The following is a 25,320-nucleotide window of genomic DNA, read 5'->3' as shown; positions in this document are numbered from 1 at the left end:
TGATTGTATTCTGCACTCATCATACTCACATAAAGTCATAGCACTACATTAAAGCAGTTTTGCTCATCATGCCATGGTGTTTGCTTCCCAGTGCGAGCTGATAAGACTGCTCACTGCTCACCAGGTAGTACACCAAGACTGTACATGTACGGCCCTACCGGGTACTAAGTAAAAATGTCTCTTGATCACACGACCACACTGCCTGCCCGCACTCACTCCAGATTCGCCAATCGATGACACCCCAAGAGAACATTGCACTCAAAATGTTCTTGAGAAAACGTTCACGTGTACATATGAAGTTGAGATGAAAACCAGCTCATCTAAACAACCAAAGGAAGAGAAGGAGAGAGATAGTCAAGCAAACATGACGTGGGTAAGGCAGCAAAAAGCTCAAGCTGAAAACCAGTCAGCGCAAAGGCGTGATTGCTGTCGAAAACTCTCCGCATACAAAACTAGAAGAGACAACAGGCTAGAGTTTTCTACAATACCATGGGTTTCATGAGGCTGCGGGTAGTCAAGTGATGGTGACTTCTAAAGAGGATACGATAGTGAGCTTCTTGTGAGTATCTATGTTGGTAGCAGGAATTTTCAATTTCATATGGCGGAGGCGACAGACACTGTGCGGCAAAGGATAGGCGGCATAGCATGAGTAGCAGACAACGACAGACACGGCCAAACTGTCCACACTGGCAATAGGCAGCGGCGGGACACTTGCCCAATCAAGTAGACAACAGCATCATTGCCACAAGAGCAAGTCAGCTGCAGCTTGCTGATGGCTTTCAGGATGGGGGCGCGGCGATGCCGAAGAACTGCTTCATCTTCTCGTACACGGTGAAGGACACTGCGACCTGAGGAACAACACGGATGAAGTTGAGGCTGACACCGCGATAAAGTCCGTAGCGAACGCCATCCTGCCGATACACATTTACGAGCGTGCGCACACAGCCGTCCGTGCTGAGCCAACAACAAAACAACAGAAAAGCAGCAGCGGTGTCAATACATGTGACAGAGACGGTGTCAATACATGTGACAGAGACGGTGTCAATACATGTGACAGAGAGACACAACTACTTCTGTTGAAATCTTCTTTAAAAAAGTTCAACAATAGTTACAATACTGATGGAGACACACACACCAAAGAGACAAAACATATGATATCAACAGACAGAGTTAGGAAGAATCGAAAATGGCCAGAAGTCAGATCTAACGTTAGACCTATGTCCACAATGCTAAAATTAAATTAACATCAGCTATTAAAGTGGGGAACTTAAAGACAGCAGATTTTCGGCTCCACAAAAGTTCACTGTTGATCTGTGTTGCCTTTGAGCAGCCTGTTACATGAGCCGAGCATTATCCCTATTACGTTCAGCTTGACTACATAAAGCTATACATGTCGATATTAGATGCATGATGAGACAATGTAACAATTGACGGCTTACTGTGTTTTACTTGTGGACAACTGCATACGCCGACGCACCACATCGAGAGGATATCTAACACAGCAAATGACACGAGAGAGAGAGAGAGAGAGAGAGAGAGAGAGAGAGAGAGAGAGAGAGATAAGTGAAAACAACGGTAAACACAGACCATGCCTAGCTTTGTTCAATACACTTGGAGCCCAAACTCAAGCACAAACACAATAGAAGCCATATTTTCTCTGAAAAGGGGACACACCCTCCACGGGAAACCAACTAGTGGTCCACAAAAGATACCCCCCCCCCCCCCCTCCCCTCCATCCATTGGTACTACAACAGACACCAGGTCATCAGCATATCAGCATCATCACAATGGTGATGTAGCTATCCACTGAGCCACACACAATGAAACAAAACTTACGAAGTTATCTGCGCAATGAGGCCGGAACAAGCACCACAGCCAAGGCTTCCAGGCACGCTGAGGACAGCACCATGTCCCGTCTCCATTGTCAGATACTCGGGGAAGTGATTGAAGCAAACAAATTTTAATGCTTCATATGTATAGAACGCCACTCCTACATAGAGAAAGAAACCGAGAAAGCGACACCAAGACAAGAGTAAAACAACTGCTAGAATAACATCTCTTATCGGCCACAGGCCATCGTGAGAATAAAGATTTGAAACATACTTGAAGTACTGAGTTATGTCATGTGGTGTGAAACGCTGCCGTCGCAGCATGACAGAGAAAATGTGGGAGGTTGGACACTTGTGAGGCTATATAGTGATATGCTCTTTATGCTATGCACAGTAGGGAGAGAAGAAAAACTATAGTTACAACTCAGCGCTCTGGGTGATCTTCAGGCTCCTCTCTCCCTACTGTATGTAAGGAAACCACCCCACTGCTGGGCACTCTTTGATCGGCGGGGGACTCTGATTGTACTGTTAATGCTATACGCCTACAAACTGTAGGTGTGCTGAATCTCAGCCCGCCCCACACATGCAGTACACGAAGTACACATATACACACACACACACACGTACACGTGCACACACACACATACACACACACACACGGCTAACCTGCATAAGGGATCATGCCGAGAATGGTTGGCACAAAGCCACGATACACAGCACGGGCTCCTCCCTCCTAACAAAAGGCAAAGAGAGAGAGAGAGAGAGAGAGAGAGAGAGAGAGAGAGAGAGAGAGAGAGAGAGAGAGAGAGAGAGAGAGAGAGAGAGAGAGAGAGAGAGAGAGAGAGAGTTCAGCATGCATCCCAGCACCCAAATAGCTCCACTTGCTTGAGAAGTGGATACAATGTACATGCAAGTCATGATACGAAGTTTATTCGGTGCGTAGCCTTGGATTTAGTGTGAACACAGACAGCGTAGCTCGTGTTGCACAATACTCAAGGCTGAACTATAGGTTTATCTCAATCCTCTCAGCAACTACTTGCACGGTGAACGAGACAGTCTGATGTGAGATAACACATTCCATGCACAGAAGTCACAGATCAACAGAAAGAAGCTATTCTTCCCCCTGGCTATTACAAAGTATAGCACTATAGCATCACTATTCAGCACATGCCAACTATTAGTGCAGCCATACCTCACGCATCATGGAGAAAAGAGTGTGGACGATTCCTCTGTACTTGTTCTCGTTAACCTGGGGCGAGGATCAAACAGCATGGGCAGGCAATGGACAACAAGGGGTCATTGAGCGCATGACTAACAAGACAAATGGCCAGAGCCAACCGAGCCACCACAGTCAATCAGAAACACAAAGCAGCTTCCACATCAAAAGATTTGAGGCTATATTTATTTAGTCGCCGAGCGGAAGACAACGTTTAGCAGGAAGTGCAAGGAGAGCCTTACCTGAAATGCTAGCCGGGCTCGAACAATATCTAAGGGATAGGTGAATGTTACAGCGGTTATCCCTGCGCAGGCAATGGAAAAGAAGAAAGATAGAGAAAGAGACAAGTCAGAATAGAAGAAAGAACCAGAAAAAGTTGGACCAAACAACACATGTACAGACAGATAGTGAAAGTAGATGATGCCAGGCATTGCTAGTATTTTGAGCAAAGGTGACTGGTGAAAAGCCATACTTCGAAGTACAACCGGAAATGGTGATGGACCACGTCATTATTATTTCTATGGCTGGTGAACCTGAGACCCAAAGTTCAGTTTCCGCAACACAACACACAAACACACCACACAGCATTTCAATGAACAGGAATACCACACTCAGTTTGCAGGGGGCTTACCCGCCAATGAGCCGCTGGCAAATTTATTCAACGGTCCCAGCTGTGGCATCTTCATCAGTATCTGAACAAACCGAAATGAAACAAGAAAGAAATTCGTGAAAGCATCCCTGGCCAGGCAAAGGCATATCGGTACGCCTTGTACAGAGGTTATGCAAACGGTAGATAAAGGTATCCCATAATTGTACAGGTAAGAAATGTCACCGTGCATTTTAAACTCTTTTATGACTTATAATACATGTATTATAAGTCATAAAAGAGTTGCATGAACGGAGGGGGAGTAAATTGAATTTATTTGCTCAAACTAGGAATCAAACCCGTGAGGGCCGCAACCCCATGTTTGAAAGGCAAGTGTCCATAGTTATGTGAATGACCCAATGATAATAAGACTTAGTGCTGGCTTTGCACTAGCGAACCAGTGCTTATGCTGTCCCTCGATACAACAATACCTCAAGTAGTGGCACAGTTGGCAAACGGGGCAAACATACCTAATGCCCCCCCACACACACACACCAACACCAACAGTTGTTTTCTTTACCTTCTTGTATCGCTCGTAAGCCGTAAACTGAATGGCCGCATAAGGAAATATTCTTGCCATCATTGCCCCATTGCCTGCATGCGAAGAACAAGAGTGCCAACAGAGAGATTGAAAAAGAAGAAGGTATCATTGACACAAGATGGCTGAAAGCCTCCATCATAATATCTATCAATGCTAATGAAACAGGTGGGTTACTGCTTTCAGGCCAGACGTTGTTTAAATCGCGTCCAACAGGCGTGTATAATGCAGGGATTGCAGGGCGAATGGACACCCCTGAGCACTGAGTCAACAGGCATTGATGTACTAGTAATAGAACACCTGTCTAAACAGTAATTTACTGTAAACTACCATGGACTTGTATGGCCATTTCATTGGGACAAGCTCAGGGTTTTCTACACCCCACCCAGATACCTGCCAGTTCATTGGGACAAGCTCAGGGTTTTCTACACCCCACCCAGATACCTGCCAGTTCATTGGGACAAGCTCAGGGTTTTCTACACCCCACCCAGATACCTGCCAGTTCATTGGGACAAGCTCAGGGTTTTCTACACCCCACCCAGATACCTGCCAGTTCATTGGGACAAGCTCAGGGTTTTCTACACCCCACCCAGATACCTGCCAGTTCATTGGGACAAGCTCAGGGTTTTCTACACCCCACCCAGATACCTGCCAGTTCATTGGGACAAGTCCGCGGTTTTCTACACCCCGCCTACAATTTTTTGTAGGTACCGTAAAGTCGGGTATAAAAGCCACGGCTTATATGACTTTTCGGGGGAAATTTTGCAGGCTTCTATATGACACAGGCTGCTGTACAAGACAGGTATTTCTATGTATGTGATAATGTCAACACTAAAACCAGGCTTATGTGCCGACAGTGTATCTTGAAAATCAGGCTTATATATTCAAAACAGGCTTCTATATGAGACAGGCTTTAATACAAGACACTACGGTATGTATGGTCTTACCTTTGTAATAGCCTAAAAGGCTCTCCTTGGAATAGATGGCCAAAAAGCCAGACCAGATCTCTGCACAAACCATAGCATACACGAACACAGCACACCGTTGAAGAGATCTTCCGTATTAATTTTACACTGGAAAAACTATGCTGTCAGCATGACAGAGCGATGAGCAATGAAATACGAAAATTGGTGTCAGCAACAGCACTCTTCGCCCCTCAAGTCGTGCACTCGCGTGTCATACATGCACACGAAAGTAGCCGAGGCTGAATCCCATCTCAATGACCAGAAAGTTATTATACATGTATGTACAAGACAACGAAACAAAGAACACAGAAAAAAAAGGAGCTCACTGCCTTCAGTCGGAGGCGGGGACGGAGGTGGTCATAGAAGAGAAGTACGCCCATGGGAACTAACACCGGATGGGAGTGTGAGGACAGTATAACTACTTACGCAGCTTTGCGTAGTGCTGGTTCTTGGCCTGGTAGAGGATCTTCAGACGATCGAGCGGCGCAGTTGTGGTCTTGGCACAGCAGCCAGCCACACCTAACAGAGCAATGTGTCAGGCATGCAGGTAAATAAACACACACACGGATATAAAATATGTGTCTCCTTTTCCGAGAAGTTCACGGTGGCCGCTAGTACAGTGGTCCCATTATAATCCAGCACCATTCGTGTTACGGAAATTCTGCCGGATTGGGGAGGGTGCTGGATTAGAAAATCTGATTTATTGCTGCAATGTGCATGAAAAGGACATTTCGGTTGCATAAAAATTATGCTGGTTTACACAACTTTACAGAGGGTCTCTTTTCTCCCTATTCAGATCAAGTATCACCCAACTGTGTGGTGTTCACACTACATCTGTCCCAAGCCAGCAATGGGTACAACCATAGTACGGGCGGTGACTTTAAAAAGCAGCTAACATACTGTAAGTCCAACTTGATTCTACATGCATATGCCGCGACCATGCAGTTAATAGTGGCAAGAGGTCGTTGAATGTCAGTACAGTGGAGTGCCAATTATCCAAACGTCAACTATCCTATCAATTATCCGAAATGCCTGTTTGCATCGAATTGAAGGGACGAAGTGCGTTTTTGCTGATTTTCCCCACCCGAAACACGATTCACGCGGTGCACAAAATGCATTGCAACAGGTTGGAGTCAAAATGTATCACCATAGTGTCATTTTGAGGATCTGGAGTCCGCCTGGTTCCTTTCGTGCTGCTGAAGAGAATGAGAAATGATGAAAAAAAGTGGGAATCGGCATGTTTTAGATGAATGTGTGGCCGCTCCCTTATCCGAACATTCTCCTTATCCGAACACCCTGGAGACAGCCAGCGCCCCGAGGGGCACGGATAATCGGCACTCTACTGTACCACATATCGTTCATTTTTGTGCTTCTGATGCACTGTTCCCGTGCTATAGCTTGGCGAGAATAGCTCCCTCGACTCATTCTCATCAATTGTCCGAGTGTTTATTTTTTGCAAATGTAGCACCAGAGACAATAATGCCGGGTCATTGGCACTTTCGAGTGCTCGGTTACTTATTTTTGAAGAGAACTGACCGTCGAAGGAGACAGACAAAATCATTCAAGGAAGTAAAAAAAACTTTCTCAAGTACTGCGCTAAGATCGTACGGCTAATATAACCAGGGGTGGACTGCAGTTTAGGTATACGACCCAGAGGAGGCTACATGTGCCCGGTTTGACAGTAGAAGTCTGGTAGATTCATCAGCGTAATTCATTGAGTGCTTTCGATTACACAGTAGGACCAAGGTTTTATATAATTCTCGAATGAACGGATTGCAGCCATGTAAACAAACGACTACACATGAACATCGTAACGGGATCTTTTTCGGTAGTGGTTTTGAGAACTTTTGACAAGAATAGCTTCTATAATCGACTCAAAAGGTAAGTTCTGGTGACAACAGAAACATGAAACTTGGCAGGCACCTTTTAATCAATCAAAGGAACACCTTTACCAAATTTAAAAGAATTCCATAAAGCAGTTTCAATTTACTTGATGGCAGTAATAAGTAAATTTACCCCCAAATTGACAAATTGATAGCACTTGACAAAGTATGCTTCTGGTAGATGCAGGGGGCTATAACTTTGCAGACTCTTCCCATCACTATCTAAGTATACCTCTACAAAATTTGAATGAAATCCATTGGGCCATTATGTTTGACTATAATGTTTTGGTCGATTGCACATATCAGCCAACATTGGATTCAGTAAACTGTGCTCCTAGGTACTTCACATTGATTCGATGTCAAATATCTAATGTTTAGCATATGAACCACATAGTTGGCTGCATTTCTTGAAGAGATGAAGAAAATCTATCGGGCCAATTTCGGGAAGCACCCCGCAGAGTACCGATATTTGCGGTCCAAACCGAATGAGATCGTTAGTATGGGCAGCCAAGAACCCTGAAAAGAAAGCCCAGCCACCCTATTTGGCTTGGCTTGACTGCAGAAATCACCACTCAGTTACCTGAAAAGAAAACTACAACATTAAGTCTGAACAATACAACAGTAGAAGCAAAATGCCGGGATATGTTTTTGTGCAAAATACTCCAAAATACCAGAAATTTTAAATCAGGTTTTAATTAACCGGCGGTCCCTTGCGATATTTTACCGTATGATTTTGTTACAACTGCACTGGTTCACATAATCACAATGCGCCGGGAGAGGTTGCAAGAGGGCCACTCCCGGCGCGTACCAGCGATATGTGAACCAACCCTTAACCGATTCGCTGTGGCTTTGGAGTTGCCGTTGAACGAAAACAGCCTTGATATGACCAAGTGGCACTAGTAATTAGACTAGTTTTGAGAGTACATTGTAAGTGTTCTTATTCGGAACAATGATACTTTTTCACATACAGCTGAGATTTTGTTCCCATTGCTGTCAGTTTTCTTGAAATCCATGTACATGTAGCTAGGTACATTTTGAAGTAGATGTAACTGTATATTTTGTAGGAGTTCGAGATACGATCTGATCCAGATTGGTAACTTTGTGATGCATGTTCACCGGTCGACTTGTTCGTCTCGATTTAGTAATGCATTGTAATAGATATGTTGTGTGTCATTCTATTGCCACGTTGTTATAAATTACTTCTTCTATGTCGACATTGCTAGTAAAATATAATTGTTCTGGACGGTGCACGTAAGTAATTTCGTTTTGTGTGGTGTGTGCGAGTGCATGTGGTGTCCTAGGAATGGTCCCATGTGTTCTATGTGCGCTGGAGTACTGCCACCGTACCAGGTCACTGCCCTAAAGGCATGGCCTGGTACATAATTGGCAGTGCACCAGCGTACGTAGCATGCCTGGGGTCATTCCTAACGGGCGTGGGTACGCCGTACACGGGCATTATCGTCTGATAATGCCCTGGTACGGTGCTGCTCTGATTGGCCAAATGCTAGCAACGACCTGACAACAGGCACGTGAAATGTATGAATACAAATAATAACCAATGTTCATGTGCTCGTACTAGATAGTTGAAAAAATCCATTAGCCCAGGCTATACGCCTAGTCTCTAATTATTATAAGCCCGGGGTCAGGCCTGGTTGAAAAGATATAAGCCTGGGGCTTATAATGGAGATAATACGGTAGTCGTTATGGAGATACCACCCACTGGTACGAATATTTCGGACAGACGTGTTAAAAACAGAGGAAGTGTTCGTGGCGAAACTGTTTCACTCACCTCCCGACACAAGCGTCTTCATCGTGTAAGAATATCCAGCCCAGTAGTTATTGCGTGACAAGGAACCTGCATGCTCCAAACCGCGCTGACTACTATCCACTGCATGCTGCCCCATTTCAACAGCTGATCAGTAAAATCGAACAAAACGACAAGCATGATCCACTCCTAGTCCTATCCAGCCAGACTCACAGGATCAGGCTCATCAGGTAAGCAGCAAGATCCTCGAATGAGTGTAGATCTACCACGAAGAACGACCACTTGCGCGATCACCAATGATGTGCCCGGCCTGTCAATGAACAAAACCCAGCATCACTCTCATCAGGCATCAGTGTGTGAGATAGAACCAGGAATAGACTGCAACCAAGAGTAGATAAACGTTTATCTACTCTTGCTGCAACGTGCAATGATGCTGTTCTCCTTTTTTCCTGTGTATTTTCCCCATTTTTATGCGATCCTGCATATACGTGTACTCGATCGAGTACATGTACTCGTACTTCGTAGTCGTAGATCTATAAAAATAATAAAAGACAAGTACGTCAAAATGCTCGAAATTGCGTGCTGATTATTTTTGCACATTATTTTATTTGCAACAACGACGAAACATAGGTGGTCAGGAACAACGAAACAACGAAATCAGTTCATTTCTCCAAAACACTGGATCGACATGAAGTCATTGGACATTATTTTCATCTTCTCAGTACGAAGTACTAGTGAAGCAGTTTTCAATCGCTGCAGTTGTCCTGAAACGATTTCAACGCAAAAGAACAGCGCTGCCTTCTCTGCGTCATGAAAGCCCGTCGGAGAGCAGCACTTCGTTCTGAAGAACGGAAGTGGAGCATAGGCGTAGACAATTTTTAGTAATTTTTTACGACTTCCAGTTGTTGTTCAGTCCTAAGTTTCGTTGCGCATGAGCTGGCGCGGCATGACAAGCCATTGAGATCCGCGAAGGGAGCCAACCACCTGGAAGAAGTAATTTAGTTGTCTTCAATAAAATCTTTGCACTTTGCCTTGCACCGGCTTGGATCAAATTTCGAGAGAAGGTGGGTTTCTTCAACGCTATTGTCGATCCTGGAGCGGACCAGGGATCAATTTTTGAGTTACTCTTGGCTAGAGAAGGAGAAAAAATGAACTTCGAATTACGAGTAGAGCAACTCCATCTCACTTCGAAATAAGCGCTCGAAGGACATAGTCACTGTACTGTAAACTGCTCTTCTGTACGAAGGCAGAGTTCGAATTATCCAGCGGGTGCACGCTTCGTACTTCGAATTATGCATTCGAATTTGACTTGAAGTGACTTGCAGAAGATTGGTACTGTACGACGAAAAAGTTCGAATTACACGGAATGTTCGAATTATACCGTATTCGAATTAGAGGGAGTCTACCTGTACAACAAAACACCACCCATGTCACATGTTTCGATCCCGCTGGTCGGCAGTAGGCCCAGACAGATCCTGCCGGCAATTCTTTCGGCAAAATATCGAAGAATTGAAAGAGCGGAAATTGCCGGCAAAATCAGAGCAAAATATCGAGATTTTGGGTAAAATCGATGCCTGATACTTGGATTTCCTTGGTTCAGCAGGATACACTGCCCAGGACGAGATCATGTCACCGAAATATCACTGGGATTCCCTGTGGATCCGCATGATTTTGGAAGAACTCAGGGACACGTGCGTGGAAATCCGTGTTGAGAAACCGACCCTGCGATTTGATGAAACGTTGTACGGGAATTGGATAAAAATATAACATAAAATACACGTTTTCCGGAGCAACATGTCGAGATTCTTGTGCCAGGCTCAGCAAAATATCGATGATTTCGCAGCAAAATATCGAGGCGAGAGGAGCAGAATCTGTCTGGGCCTGGCGCTGTGCTCACTGCTCACTGCTCAGCAGAATGCCACTTCTGATCCTCTGTTTTTTAACATTTTTTCTTCTTCTTTTTATACTTGTGTTAATGTTGCGTGCACGATTGATCTTGGTTTTTCCATTATTATTTGCCATGGCGACCCCCGTAAGTCCAGTGAGCATGCCTCCTTCGTGCCCGTTGTGCTTTCTGCCTCTGGTGGCTATGGCAAGCATGCCAATGCTGTTTTCACGCGGATTGCCTCTCTCCTGGCTGAGAAGAACAAGGAGCCATACGCGCAGATTATCTCCTAGACTCCTGGCGCAAGGCGGCAGTGCAGCAAGGAGTCTAGGAGATAATCTGCGCGTATGGCTCCTTGTTCTTCTCAGCCAGGAGAGAGGCAATCCGCGTGAAAACAGCATTGGCATGCTTGCCATAGCCACCAGAGGCAGAAAGCACAACGGGCACGAAGGAGGCATGCTCAACTTCGCGTACTCGCTCTTCGTACTTCCGGCGCTTTTCCTGTTCATGGCGTCTGTAGCTAGCAGTGAGGGAGGTGGCACGATTCGAAGACGCAAAAGGGTTGAACACCCGTACATCAATAAAGATGCGCTCGAATCGGCCACCCCACACACCACTAGCCGCAATGGCCAGCCGAGCTTGCTCCTCCGTGACAGCTGTGCGATGGCGGATGGCCTCTCCGGTGACGGGCTGGAGGTGGGGTTCCACCGTAACGTTATGAGCGACCTGCCTTAGAGCTCTGGCGGTGATGTCCCTCACCTCGTTATGTCTCGGCGTCGGGAAGCCACCAAACGGGCACGACAGGGCATGACTCACATTCAGCGGCTTACTGCACAAGCAGAGGCTTGGGAGCCGAGGAGGTGTCCAGCCGTACCGGAGGCACAGGCCATCCCGGAAATCTCCCTTGGTGAGGGTGAAACCATGGCGGCTGACGGGGCGGCAGGTCAGCCAGCTGGATGCACCCTTTTCTGAGGCCAGGTCGAGAACAGGGGCCAGCTCCCAGTGATCCGAGCGAAGGGCGTCAGCCATAGACTTGGACGCGCTCCGCTTCTCGGCACGAACCGTCGCCTTGACCGTCCGGAGCTGAGTCAGAGAGTCGCCAAGAGACGACTCCTGCTTCAGCAGGCGAGACACGAGGCTAGCCGTGATCCTTCTGGATGAGGTGTACTGTTCAGCCACTGAACAAGGGTCTGCCATACCCAGTCCCCCAAGCCGGCAAGGCAGAGAGAGTAGGGAGCGAACAGTTGTCCCAGGTGGAGCCTGACCCGTGATGGCCGGGATGAGCCGACCGCTGATTGCGTGTTCCAGCGGTTCAAGCAGGGGCAGCGGGATGGAGGAGGTCCGGCAGAGGATGGACAAGTTGTTCTATAAACTCATCCGTACCCAAAAGTGCACCAAGGTGGCGGCATCCATCACACGTGACCTGCACATCGGTCCCCTCGAACGTCTCGATAGCAGCTGCGTACCTCGAGGGCTTGACCAGGAGGAGTGACTTCTGGGCGTTGCAGTCGTAGCCATACCCGGGACCGTGGCTGACAAGATTGTCCCACCATTGGCGAACAGGCGTTAGCTTCCCACCAGCTGCAGCATCGTCCGCATACCAGCCCTGCAGTTTCGCACCAGGTACTGCAACTTTCTTGATGAGCGGGAGGACTCCAAGCGCGTATACGGGCATGGCCAGAGGGTCACCCTGGGTGGTACCCTCACACGATAGCAAGCACTCTCCACCAACGAATAGGCGGGATGGTTGGCGGTAGGTATTGATTACAGCTGGCGCTATAGAGGGACAGAGGTGACGGATGTTCCGTAGGCAGGCTTCACGGTTAAGCCGGTTGAAGGCGTTCGAAGCGTCGGCGAGCAATATGGCATCCGCATCCTCCTCACGGTAGACATCTTGCATCGCATGGATGGCAGCTTCAATGCCGCACTCCTGACCGGCACACAGTTGAAGGGTGCCCGCTGCATCTTGGATATCTCTCCCGGTGACAGTGAGGATGGCTTTGCCGACAATGCGCCTGGCCACTTCGCCGATACCAATGGGTCGAACACCCGGCGACTTGTCAAGGGCTATTGGTCTGCATGCGACGAACGCCTCCGGTGTCGCTGGGTTGACGTATGTGGTAGCAATGCGGCGAGCGCATGTCGCAAGCGAGTCACACAGCTCATCCGACGCTTCGGAGAACGCGGTGCACATGCGCCGCCATCCATCAGCGTCCACGCCCGATTGCCCAGCCGCGCCGTGGGTGTGCAGGGCGGCCCGGCAGATGACGTCACGGGTCAGGCTTGAGAACATCACACTGTGAGGCTGAACAGGCGGCTCACCAGTGAGCAGATATGCTGCATCAGCCGGCTCCCCTGCCGGATGTTTGCTGATAAGAAGGTCACGGGTGGTGTCAGTGCCGACAGTGGTGTCCAGGCTGAGAACTCCCTTGCAGCCACCACTTGATAGCTGACAGAGGGCGGATGGTAGTTTGCCGGAGGACACATTAGCGGCGAACGCCCTTGCCAGGTCAGGGGGTCGATCGGGCGGCTGGCTGGTGCCTGTCCTGCCCCCCCCCCCCCGGACCCGGCTGCTTCTGGATGGTGGTTGACTCGCGGAGCAGTTCCGGCAGGCTTGCTGTTCGCCGAAGTCCAAGACGTCTCCTTAAATGATACAATCATGTAGTTCACTGTATACATTGTACAGTGGTCCCTCTATAATCCGGCACCATTTATGCCGCCACGAAAATTCTCCTGGATTAGGGAGGGTGCTGGATTAACAAATCTGACCTACTGCTGCAACACGATGTGCATGAAAAGGACATTTTGGCAATTAAAATTGTACTGGTCTATAGAGGGTGCTGGTTTATAAAGCGCTGGATTAAAGAGGGACGACTGTACGTAGAATGTTCCTGATGACAGTGTAGTCCATTTTTTACGACTCCTTGTACAAAATCTTAGGCCAAGTAAAAAAATTGATTGTTTATCGTCCGCGCCCGCCCCAAATTTTCACCCCCCCCCCCCCGCCGAATTATTTTATTTTTTAGTACTGGTAAATGTACTGTATGTACTGCGGTCTACAGCCTCTAATCAGCGTGGCCGTAGATTTTGAAGGTCAAGTCCACAGACTGAACTATAACTTAGTTGCCATCAGTGGGCTTGAAAAGTGAAATTGATCACCAGCTGCCTGATTTTCTTCTTTTTTTTCTACGTAACGTTGGTTGTTCCACTTTTCATTATCCTCTGGGGTTGCGAACACCTGCCCTATAGGCCTACAGCCAGAAATGCATAATAAAAAATAAAATTAAAAACCTCCCGTCCGCCCCGATTTCTCGGGAAAATCTGACGATAAACAATCAATATATTTTAATACGTGGCCTTTACATCGAAACTTTTTCTCCCCGGAGAAAAAATGTGTTTATTAATATTATTAATTTTTTGCCCACATGCCTAAAAGGCCTTTTTACAGGGTACTAGTAGTTCGTATCCTAAGAAATGAAGAACGTTTCGATACAGCCATCCGCGGTCCGGAGCATAGCCTAGCAGAGAAACAGCCAGAAGAAATAGTTTACACATTTAAAAAAAATGTCAAATCACCTCGGATTTTTTTCAAGTTTCAAGGCCGGCCTCTTTTACGGGCGAACAAAACACACATGATTTGCCATGATGGCGGAGGATTGGAAAACAAGTCACAGAATGAGCTACAACAAGTGCAAGTACTCGTAGAAGAAGCTCGACACGGAACTCGAAGGACTTAGGTGGATCGCCCAATGAACGACGTAACGTGCCGGAACTGAAAAATAACACATACAAATTTCCCCACCATGGCTGGTTAAAATCGCCCGCATCACATGTTTATTGGCACTATGTCATCGTGATCGTGGAGTAATAGTAATAATAGAAATAATTGAACAAACGGCGAGGAGACAACAATTTGATAACCGCAATCAGTAATACAAGCTGGATCGACATTTGTGTACACTTTATTCATGTAAGGCCATCCTTTCTTTTTTCGTTGTTTAACGTCCGCGCCCGCGTACCTTTTTGCCTCCGACCGGAAAAAAAAACAAGAAAGTAGTAGAACCAATAATATGCGAAGTTGTAAATACATGATTGTGTAGTTTCACAGTGTGCCGATCATGACCTTAAACTTAAAATCTTGCCTCCCGGGCATGCCTTTGTCTTGTGTTCTTTTTCTTTTTTTGTTGGCTTTTAAATATCGTACGGTGTGTGTCCTAGTAAAAATCCAGATGTAATGAATTCATGACATGCTAACTCCATGCTATGTACCTGTTTTGTTGGATTCATCAGGCATGTGCTCCAATGTACCATCAAAGAGTGTTGTTCTATGCCTGCAAGTACCGTTAGACCCAGAAATATTGTAGATATCACATGCTTTACTGGTCAAAATGTTTGATTGGGGTTTCCAGTTTTTGGAATGGGCTTTTGTTTTTTTTCCGCCCTCCCGCGTACCTTTTCGCGAAAAAAAGGACGTTAAACAATGAATTAACAAAGGGTGGCCTAATGTAAAACTGTGGAGACAATGTGCAATATTAAAAACGATGAAAATGTGAAGAAATTATTATTATTATTATTACTTGCATGTACGCGTTGGAGTCAACCATGCAAGCATGATCCACAACTTCGCTTATGCTGAACATGATAAACAGGACTATGACAGGGGAAAAAATGAGCTAGAACGATGATAATAATAATTATGATACTTATATTATTATATACAATGTAGCTCATGGGTATTGAAGATATGTCATTTATGAATATGTCCATAATATGAATATTGCAGCCTGAGTGATAATGATAGTGCTATTTCCTGAGTTTGACTGTTTCAGGATCTGTGGGAATATCACAATGCACAGACCCTCATGCATAGATCTCGCCATGCTGGTCTGTCATGGGCAATGGCTCCCAGGCTCTGCAGAGCGTCTACTATTGAACAATCCAGCATTGGCTTGGCGCAGATCTCCCACCATAAAAACTACAGCCGCGAACCACGTAGTGGAAAGCTACAAAAGATGGCCAACCCATTTTCACATGTACAGACAATTTGCAAAAACGTTCCGAACATTCAGGGAGAAGACATTACTTGCATGACACATTGGCAGAACGAACAAGGCAGACTCGAACATTCCAAGATTCTGCAGCCGTTGCGTTTCAGGTGTTGGGTGGCAGCTCCGTTACTGAGGCCGTATAAGTCGTCGAGCTCGGCTAGCCGCCGCCAACTAGTCAGCGCAACCTCGGCCACGCGCTCGCATTAGCTCCATGCCCGCGTTGACGGAGCTCCGGGTGACCAACAAGCCGAACAGCTGCAAGTCGCGACTCCACAATGACACTGGCCGTCCGCGTGCTCTAACACTCCGCTCCACTCGTACTCCCTCTTTAGCCGTTTCGCTGCTCGTCAAGCCCTGCAGGTAACTTGATTTCTTGAAGGGTACAGACGTCTATGCCGTAGAAAGAGAGGTACCGACACAAGCCAGTTCCTCTTGACGGCCGACATGAGGCCCCGCACATTGAAAATTCCGACAGCAAATTTTTCTTTTCCTCCGTAAAGCGTTCGTTCATCAGCTCGTACCATTGATTCCCGTCGCATCGTCCCGTCACTAATGTCCAATGAAAACTGCTCCCCAGTTGCGCGAGGAGACTACATTTCCTCCGGTGAGCGAGGAAGAAGAGCGGAGTTACCCAACTCAACCAAACAAGAAATGGTGTCGAGAAAATGAGGATTCAAACAAGTTTTGTACAACACTCATCAGGAATCTTCGTTGTAAAGGACAATGAAAACAAAATTGAACTATTATAGAAAATCTAAGTTAGAGAAAATTAATAACACCAAGAACAACAGTACAGCTGCAGTGGTGTCTTCAACTTCATTCTCCCAAGAACAACAGCAGTGAAATTTATAAGTGTGAATTTTAACAACGAAAGCGAGAGCAATAACGAATGCATGTACTAACACTAAACTATTACTTGCAACTGACAAATGAACACAGAAGAGAAAGAAAATTTTTTGAATCCTCATTTTCTCTACACACATGATTTCTTCACATTTTCATCGTTTTATTGCACATTGTCTCCACAGTTTTACATTACATGAATAAAGTGTACACAAATGTCGATCCAACTTGTATTACTGATTGCGGTTATCAAAATAATAGTACGAAGTAGTGGTTGCGATTTCGGCGATGATTGTGGGGAGCAAACCCTTTCTTACAAAATAATAATAATAATAAAAAAACCTTGACTGAGTAGGCGAATATCCTATACATACAGTCATATCATGTACGTATACGTAGACCTGGGTACCCGCGGTGTGAATCCGAAAACGGCTGTATGTGGGTCGTAGATTTTTTCTAGTAGTCCAATCCTCTTGTACGGGCAAAATAAACAGAGAGAAAATGAGCTGAAAAGGCTGTGAAAACAGTCTTATACGGAGGGAGCTAAAATGACTGTGAAAACAGTCTAATAAGGGCCGGGTTCCACTGCGGCTCCGCTGCTCGTCTTTCGCGGCTTGAAACGTCATCATTGCCATAGTGACCACGGCTCGAGCTGGAGCAGCGAGGCCGCGGCTCACCGCGAGCTTTTGCTACGATTCTTGACCAAAAACTGCGAGCCGCATTCGCGGCTCGACCTGTTTCCCGTACTTTGCATTGTTTTGTACGCCAGAATTCAAATTTTAATTCGTTGCGCAGGCCAGAACACGAGGATTTTTTGGATTTGGCGCACGCAGGCAGGTGAAACGTCATCAAATAGTGTGAACCACGACCGCGGTACCGCGAATGGCGAGTGTCAGTGGAACCGCGCTGCTCCGCTGCATGCAGCCAAGTGCCACGGAGCAGCGGAGCCGCAGTGGAACCCGGCCCTAAGGAGGGAGCTAAAATGGCTGTGAAGACAGTCTAATGCCGAGCAAGGCGAGCCTCAGCCTGGCCCTGGACGAGGTTGACAGGCACAAGCACGGTTGACGTGACGGCGGCAAACGGAGCGTGATCCTCGAACGCACCGGATCGCAGACCTAGCAAGAGAGAACGCCAAGCAGCAACGCATCCAGCAAACGACTTTGCTTTAGCTCTCCTTACGCTTAGAAGCAAGAGCATCAGCAATCCGCTTGACGACGATGTTTGCCTCTGGACCCATTCCGCCACAAGTTAAGAATACGCTGAGCGGTGAACGAGCCATGTTCAACTTCGTTGACTCTTTCGCCATACTCCCGCTTCTTGCCACCTTCCAACTTGCAATAAATAGATGCAATGGGCAGGGACCGATAGCTTGCTGCGTGGGGATAAAACACCCTCGTATCAAAAAATGCATTGCGGCTATGGTTCCAAAAGCCCCGCACCCGGATGTCTGCTCGTGCATCGGGCTCAACGTTGGCAGTACGATAGCGAAAGGTTTCACCGGTGATGGGTTGGAGTGTCGGCTCAACTTCCACATCGTTGTGGATCTCTTTCAAGCATGAGGCTAGGAAATTGGTGACCTCATCATGGCGCATGTGAATCAAGCCCGACAGCTTAGTATCTGGGCATGGTCCACAGCGAACTGCTCTCCACAGGGACAGGTAGCCGGCAGCCTATCCAAGGGCCAGCCATAGCCGCAGGTGGACATGATCATTGAAATCGGCTTTCGCGTCGAAGCACAGCCCATGTTCCGATATTGGGATGGACGTGAGCGTACTAGAGCCTCCCTTCTCTCTGGGTAATGACATGGCTCGCTGTTGGAGTGGCGGCAGCCTGCTCTGCACCTCATTAGCTCTGGTTGTTGCGGATGCTCGGTTACGCTGCTGAACAACTTCCTTTTGCTCTCGGTCGTGCGCAACACTATCCATGACATCTGCGTCCGGTTCGTTCTTCACAATCTGCTCTGTGAGGTGCGCTGTGCATTGCAGTGAGTCTGCATGCTTGCGTTCTGCTTCGGCCATTGGATCATCAAAGGACATACCTCCTAACCGAGTCAGAAGCTTGACCAAATCCATCTCCACATCATTCAGTTGATGCCTCATCAAAGCAGGGATCAGTTTGCTGTCGATGGCCTCCTTCAGGGGGTGCAAGTGGTCCCCGGCTGTCGACATCGTGCGCTGGATGAACGTCCACCGATGGCGTAGCCCGAAGACATATCCAGCGTACGCGGCATGCGGGTGAGTGGCAGCAAGATCAGAGAAATGGGTCACCTCTCCGGCCCATGCTGTAGCCTTCTCATTCAGGTAGGCAGCGATGCAGTCCGTTGACCCGACAGCAGCTCCAAGATGACATTGACCAGTCTTGTTAGTTGTGGGCCAAGTTTTCGCCCTCCTCCGACACCTGGATGCCAGTGCCTCCAAACATCCTCTCTGCTTGTGCTCTGCTCCCTGGTTTGACAACGAGGTGTGTTTTTGATGGCTTCGGAAAGTATCCATAGGCCGGCCCGTGTTGCACAAGCAGATCCCAGAACTGTCGTAGCGCCTTCAATCCCCCCCCCCCCTGCTGCATCATCAGCAAACCAAACTTGGATTGTATTGCTCTGATTCGCTCTGATACATCTTGGGTCGTTCCCGTTGCTTCGCTGCACTTGTCTTGGCGATCAGCGGCACCACACTTAGTGCGTACAGTGCCATAGACAATGGGCATCCTTGGGTGGTACCCTCATCAGACAACAGCTAGCTCCATACCTCCTGTGACAAATAGACGTGCGGGCGCCCGGTAGAAATTCCTCACAATGGTAGCAAGGGCAGGACAAGTGTGACAGATGTTGTGTAGCGCTGCTGCCCTATTCAGCCGGTTGAACGCATTGTCGGCGTCGACCATCACCGCTTCTGACGTTCTGTTGAGCCTTGAGGTGGTTACTTGTCTCAGGAGTCAAGGAGTCAGGGCTTGGATAGCCGCTTCACATCCTGCGGGGTGTCCTGCACAAGGGAAGCCCCAGCAGCGGTAGTGATGACTGTCAAGACTAGTGACAGTGTCATCCTTGACCTTGTGGGTCGTAGATAGGACATCCCGGAAGGGCCGGAAGTAAGTAGTTAGTTGGGGCCGGAACCCAGCATGCATCTACATGATTGTATGCCGTTCCCATAGCAATCATGACACGTGACTCCAAACTTTGTGAGGCAACGGGCTGGAGCTACACATATTACTCGTACTATGTGAATGGCTTCATTGCAAAACGCGCTAAACGCCAATCTCATGCAGATGGCGTTTTCCGTGTCAATCGAATCAGTAGGGATCACTGCATCTAAATGGCCAAAAAGAATTCTCCAAAATGAGACATATCCCACTGAAAATCAACGTTGAAGTTGACGTTCTACTGCAAAACGCGATAAACACCACCGATGTTTTGGAGCAAAGTGCGACATATCCTGTCGCGCGGGCCTGCGTGACCTGTGACAAGCCAGCAAGTGCTGGCGCAGCACGTGGCAAGCATCGCGACCAGACTGAGTCTGTGCAAAATGTCGATGTCAGAGTTCAAAGTACAGTGTTTTCGTGTTGTTGCTTTGTAGCAGCTACATCTACGTTGTCATTTCGTTCTTTTCTTATCATCTTCTTCGTAGCTGTTGTTTTTTCGCTTTCGAAAACGAAAAAGGGCAGTATGCTAGAGGCGTCAGGGAGGGACGACGCTGCTGCTGGCAGTGCTACTGCTGCTGAGCTCCTTCAGAGTTCCGAACTCAGTGAAGTCGTTGCACTTGTATTTTCTAATCTCATAATACTGATTAGTCCGGCGAATACATCTGGTTTTGCCCGAAAATATTGAAGAATCACCTTGCTTGAGAAAATGGATGGGTCCTGATTTTTGAGAAAGCCTGCGTTTGCATACATCACCCTACTCTTCTCATCTGCTAAGTTAGATTTGACCCAAACCCACCCAGTTGTTGATCACAGAAAATCGCTCCTCCTGAAAATTGGTCAAAATGGATTTATCTCGTTTTGCAATGAAGCCCTTCGTGTAGACCTACATGACTGTAGACAGTGTAGTATTACTATTATTAGTTGAGTATTAGTATTAGTATTACTAGCCTCTCCGAGGAAGACAGAGATGAACATGATGTGGCACTCAAAACAAACGCAACGAAAGCCTGTCGTCTCAAAAGTTGTCGTTCTCCTGGTAATATGGCGACTTGCCTCAAGCGAGTCGAGATTCGCCTCTTGCCTTCACGAATTCTACTTTTCTCGGTGTGGAGTGGACAAAGGAACTGGCAAGCGAATCGTTTTGGTCGCATTGAAAATTGCAAGTGCACAAGAGCGAAGCAATAATTTGTGTTCGCACTTTCAGCAGAGCACATGTGGACCCGCTATCGCTCGAGACGTTCACTGCCTGCCGCCTGATCCCGCTGGATAAATGGCCAGGGGTGCGCCCCATCGGCATTGGGAAAGTCATCAGATGGATCGTGGCCAAAGCCATAGTCCCATACTGTCGGTAACAGGTTATCAGATCCAGGAGGCTGCTGGTACTCAGCAACTCTGCGCTGGACAAGAGTGCGGTATCGAAGCGGCCATCCATGCCATGCGATGATGACGACTCACGAGGTGGATGGTGTGCTATTGGCAACGGCGAAGGACTAAAGTAAAGGGACGCTGCCGCTGGTCTAGAAGGGCCGGATTTCTTACACCATGGCAACGAGAAGCGCGCGTATGCGAGAGCCACCAGCTGCGGCAAAGCGTTGCCGACTTGCGGCAGGGAGAGCCTTAACCGATGGGTTTGCATAAGGAACATTCGCCACCTTTGCCCATCCCTGGCCCCCACTATCATCTTACCGCCATTCGGCCAAGTTTTTTTTGTGGATGGTGAATGCTTGTTATCCTGTGAAGGCACTACCTAGGGTGATCCGGTGGCGATGCCGATGTATAATAACTTAATGACTTCAGTAATAATAATAATCTTCATTTAAAGAGGCGATGGTCTGTCGAGGGGATCTCCTGATGCAAAAAAAGTATGCCCGGCCTTGGCATCGTACCCTTGATCCAGGCAGTCAGCTCACCCGATATCACCCAGGTGTGGTACGCGGATGGCTCTTCCAGCAGTGGAAGACTTCCAGCCCTCCGCACCTGGTGGGATGGGCTGACGATCACGAGCAAGGAGAAGCCTATGGGTACCACCTCAACACCAGCACATCCTTGCTGGTGAAGGAGCGCGCATACGATGAGGCAGTTGCACTCTTTGCTGGCACTGGCGTCCAGATCGTCAGAGATGGTTGTCGTCACTTGGGAGCAGCTTTGGGCACCCCAGAGTTTGTCAGCAGTTTCATAGAGTCAAAGGTCATCGACTGGACACGTCAGGTGTCTCGGCTATCCGATTTTGCCCGCACACAACCCCAGGCCGCCTACTCCGCATTTGTCCATGGTCTACAAGGCAAGTGGTCTTTCTTGTCCCGGACCTTGGAGATGTCATCTGAGGAGTTTGGTGGTCTGGAAGCTGTCATCAGGGAGCGCCTCATCCCAGCCCTCACTGGTCGCCCCCCTCCATCCAGTGTGGAATGGCTTATGCTCTCGTTCACTTGTCGGGATGTCGGTTTGGGTTTCTCGATTCCCACCGCCCAATCTCACCACTATGCCCACTCCTGAGCTGTTACTAATGAGCTCAGGGAAAGGATTTAAGGCAGATCCCTCGCTAGCTGGTGTGGCAGACCCTACCAAGACCGCCAAACGTCAAGTCCGCACTGCAGCTCGGGCATCACAGCAACAGCTGAATGAGGGGTCTGTGAGCGGTGAAGGCGCGGTACATGCGGCTCAGCTTGAGCTTACTTCCGAGCGTGGTAGCTCTGCTTGGCTGACGTCACCGCCTCTATCATGCCATGGCTTTTGTCTCTCTAAGTCTGAGTTTAGAGGTGCTCCGTGTGTTTGCCCTATGGCTGGGTGCCGGAGCGTTTGCCGTCATCCTGCATTTGTGGCAACGCGCTTCGACGTCTCCCACGCTTTATCCTGCTCGACCGGCGGATTCCCGTCTTTAAGACACAAAGAAAACGTCTCCACCGACCTCATTCGCCAGGTGGCTCACTCGGTACGGTATCCGTGGAAGGTTTAGTCCCACGTAATCCGTGTGTGCTTTACGTGTGTGTACCATGTGATACTCAGTGACCCACGTACAGACATTTTCTGATTCACGACATACCGTGTATGGAGGCTCACCCACGTTCCGCCAGAACGTGGGTGAAAATCAGAATGGAGCGCATTGTGCAAGCCGTGAGGGTGCTCAGCTGAACAAGTTTCCGAAGGACGAAATCAAAATATTTGATGAGCTTCTAAGTTTCGTCTTTGACCAAGTTTGGGCCTTTCTCTACATGCTTTTGTTTGTTCCGTGTGACTAAAAACATTGCGAACGTGGGTCCATGGCAGGAACTTTACGTGTATCATCCGCGTTCCCGTATCCGTTACGTGGGACTAAACCTCCCTACCGTCTCCGCCTAGCCTACAACACAAGTACAAGTGGAGTGCAGCGCCTACTCCAGCCCTTAAACTAATGTTACTTGACCAGTGGTAGATTTTTCTTACGATCAGACGAGACCAGACGACGGCGCTTGCAGTTGCTGCAGTGTTTTGAAAAGAAATTCATCGCGATCGTGCATCCTCCACATACACTCAGAAATGCTCGTGCAGCACTTCTTTTCATCGCATGTACGCGACCGACGCTTCCATGACAACCCTGGGACAGGTGACCAATCAGATTGGCAGACCTTTGGCTTTGATCAAGAGTATGGGGGGGGGGGGGGTTATACTCTTGCTTTGACATTGTGCATGCTCTGGACCTGTTGCCTTGTTTGTTGTTGGAAAAAAAGAGTACCGGTACATGTACAGTACAGTACATGCAATTGTTAGATTGACAGCATGAAACAAGGAGGAGGACACTGTGTTTGAAAACAGTGACCTTACTACAACCAGGGTTCAACCTTCGTTTCATGCTGTCAATCTAACAATTGCGTGAACTACAACAAGGTTTATCTAATACTGGTTTACCAGTTTTGGATTATATCAGTACAGTACATGTATTAGATAATCCAATCCTAGTTCAGAACTACATTGTTAGATCAACCTTGTTATTTAACGCATATTGTTAGATTGACAAAGTGGAGGACACTGTGTTCGGAAACAGTGACCTTACTACAACCTTCCGCGGTTGGCAGAGCCCCGGTAAGAATACACGACGGACGTCAGGAGTAGTCTTCTACCAGTACCACCCTAGCATAATGAGGGTCAGAACCGGGTGCGACACCCATATGCCGATATGGTTCAAATGGTCCGCAGGGACCGGGGCTCTGCCATGCCAACCGCGGTAGGTTGTAGTAAGGTCACTGTTTCCGAACACAGACTCAGTGTCCTCCACCTTGTTTCATGCTATGCTCTGCACAACGAAAATTCGAACGAACAGGCCTTGCGAAAATAGTGAGGTTTTGCATTCCGAAATTCGGCAAAAAGATTCGGCACGCGGGAGCGAGGTCGAAAATGCACACGAAGATTCGGCATGTTTGTTCGGAAAAAGCTCACTTTGCCGAAAATATTTTTCGGATGAATTTTCTTGTAGAAGAGCGCTAGCGCGTAATTTATTCGAAGAGGTTTCTTATATCGGCATCGCTTCGCAGGCGTCTTGGGCGCATCAGCATCGCAAGCTACTTCTGATTGCTCCTCTCCACTGCCTGTCTACTCTCTATCGCCTGGAGTGCCGTTGGAATCAGCAAGAAAGGGAGCACGGGACAGGACGTTGCTGATGCTGGGGCTCACATGAAAACACATCATTTTCGACTTGGAAAACAAACGTTGGAGCGAAAATTCGACATTTTGATGTTCGACAAATGACCGAAGAACGCCGAACCGAAATTCGGAATGCAAAACCTCACTAATAGAGAGGTTCTGCACAACGAAAGTTCGAACGAAGTTTCGCGACAGGCCTTGCGAAAGTGTGTACGAATTTTCGCACGAACTTTGTGTTCTGCACATTTTCGTAGTTTGCACGCGCCAAGTGCACATACGACATGACCCAATCTCACGAAACTTCCTACGAAAGTTCATTTCGCGTTCCCTGCAAGTTTCGCGTCCAAAGTTGCGAAAGTTCGTGCGAAGTAACGTTAGTTTCTCACTTCGTGACGTAGAGCGAAAGTTCGTACACATTTTCGTTTTGCAGAACCTCTCTATAGTGTACGAATTTTCGCACGAACTTTGTGTTCTGCACATTTTCGTAGTTTGCATGCGCCAAGTGCACGTAGATCTACGCCATGATCCGATGTCACGAAACTTCCTGGCCTACGAAAGTTCATTTCGCGTTCCCTGCCAGTTTCGCGTCCAAAGTACTAGTAACTAGTGAGAGTTGGTGCGAAGTTTCTCACTTTGTGACGTAGAGCGAAAGTTCGTACACATTTTCGTTTTGCAGAACCCTAGCCGCACGACCTTTTTACTTTTCAAAATTTTCGTATTTTTTGAATGGCTCACTACATGCACAGTGCGTACTATACGGCACGTGCGCCCAAAAAAACTGTTACGGATAATCGAATGGTCGGATAGTCGATGTGCGGATAATCGATGTTCAACTGTACATTGTACATACTGTGATGAAACGATTCGTATGCGAGAGGTGGAAAAAAATAAAAAATGACCGAAAAATAAAAAGAGTTTACTGTAGACCTTCGGTCATACTAAAATCGACCAAT

At 47.7% G+C, this 25,320-nt stretch overlaps 1 protein-coding gene across 1 annotated transcript; it reads right to left on the bottom strand.

Annotated features, from left to right (window-relative positions):
- Positions 1-234: 234 nt before the first annotated feature.
- LOC135814411 (solute carrier family 25 member 16-like) lies at positions 235-9,216 on the bottom strand. Its single transcript, XM_065327531.1, has 11 exons — positions 8,867-9,216; positions 5,621-5,713; positions 5,177-5,236; positions 4,212-4,285; positions 3,677-3,737; positions 3,288-3,349; positions 3,022-3,078; positions 2,496-2,562; positions 1,837-1,990; positions 1,440-1,493; positions 235-954 (listed from the first exon to the last, which is right to left on the bottom strand). Exons 1-11 carry the CDS (start codon positions 8,979-8,981, stop codon positions 780-782), a joined length of 972 nt encoding a protein of 323 aa, XP_065183603.1. The 5' UTR covers positions 8,982-9,216; the 3' UTR covers positions 235-779.
- Between the last annotated feature and the right edge of the window lie 16,104 nt (positions 9,217-25,320).

This window comes from Sycon ciliatum, chromosome 4 (assembly GCF_964019385.1).
Source record: "Sycon ciliatum chromosome 4, ocSycCili1.1, whole genome shotgun sequence".
Taxonomy (NCBI): Eukaryota; Metazoa; Porifera; class Calcarea; order Leucosolenida; family Sycettidae; genus Sycon; species Sycon ciliatum.
The sequence above is the reverse complement of the archived record's forward strand: the minus strand, read 5'-3'. Positions and strand labels throughout refer to the sequence as shown.

Coding starts and splice junctions, on each gene's coding strand:
- LOC135814411 (XM_065327531.1), bottom strand. CDS start 8,981: ATGGGGCAGCATGCAGTGGATAGTAGTCAGCGCGGTTTGGAGCATGCA. Junction 5,237..5,620: donor CCAGCACTACGCAAAGCTGC/GTAAGTAGTTAT, acceptor TGGTTTGTGCAG/AGATCTGGTCTGGCTTTTTG. Junction 955..1,439: donor TTGTCCACAAGTAAAACACA/GTAAGCCGTCAA, acceptor TTGTTGGCTCAG/CACGGACGGCTGTGTGCGCA.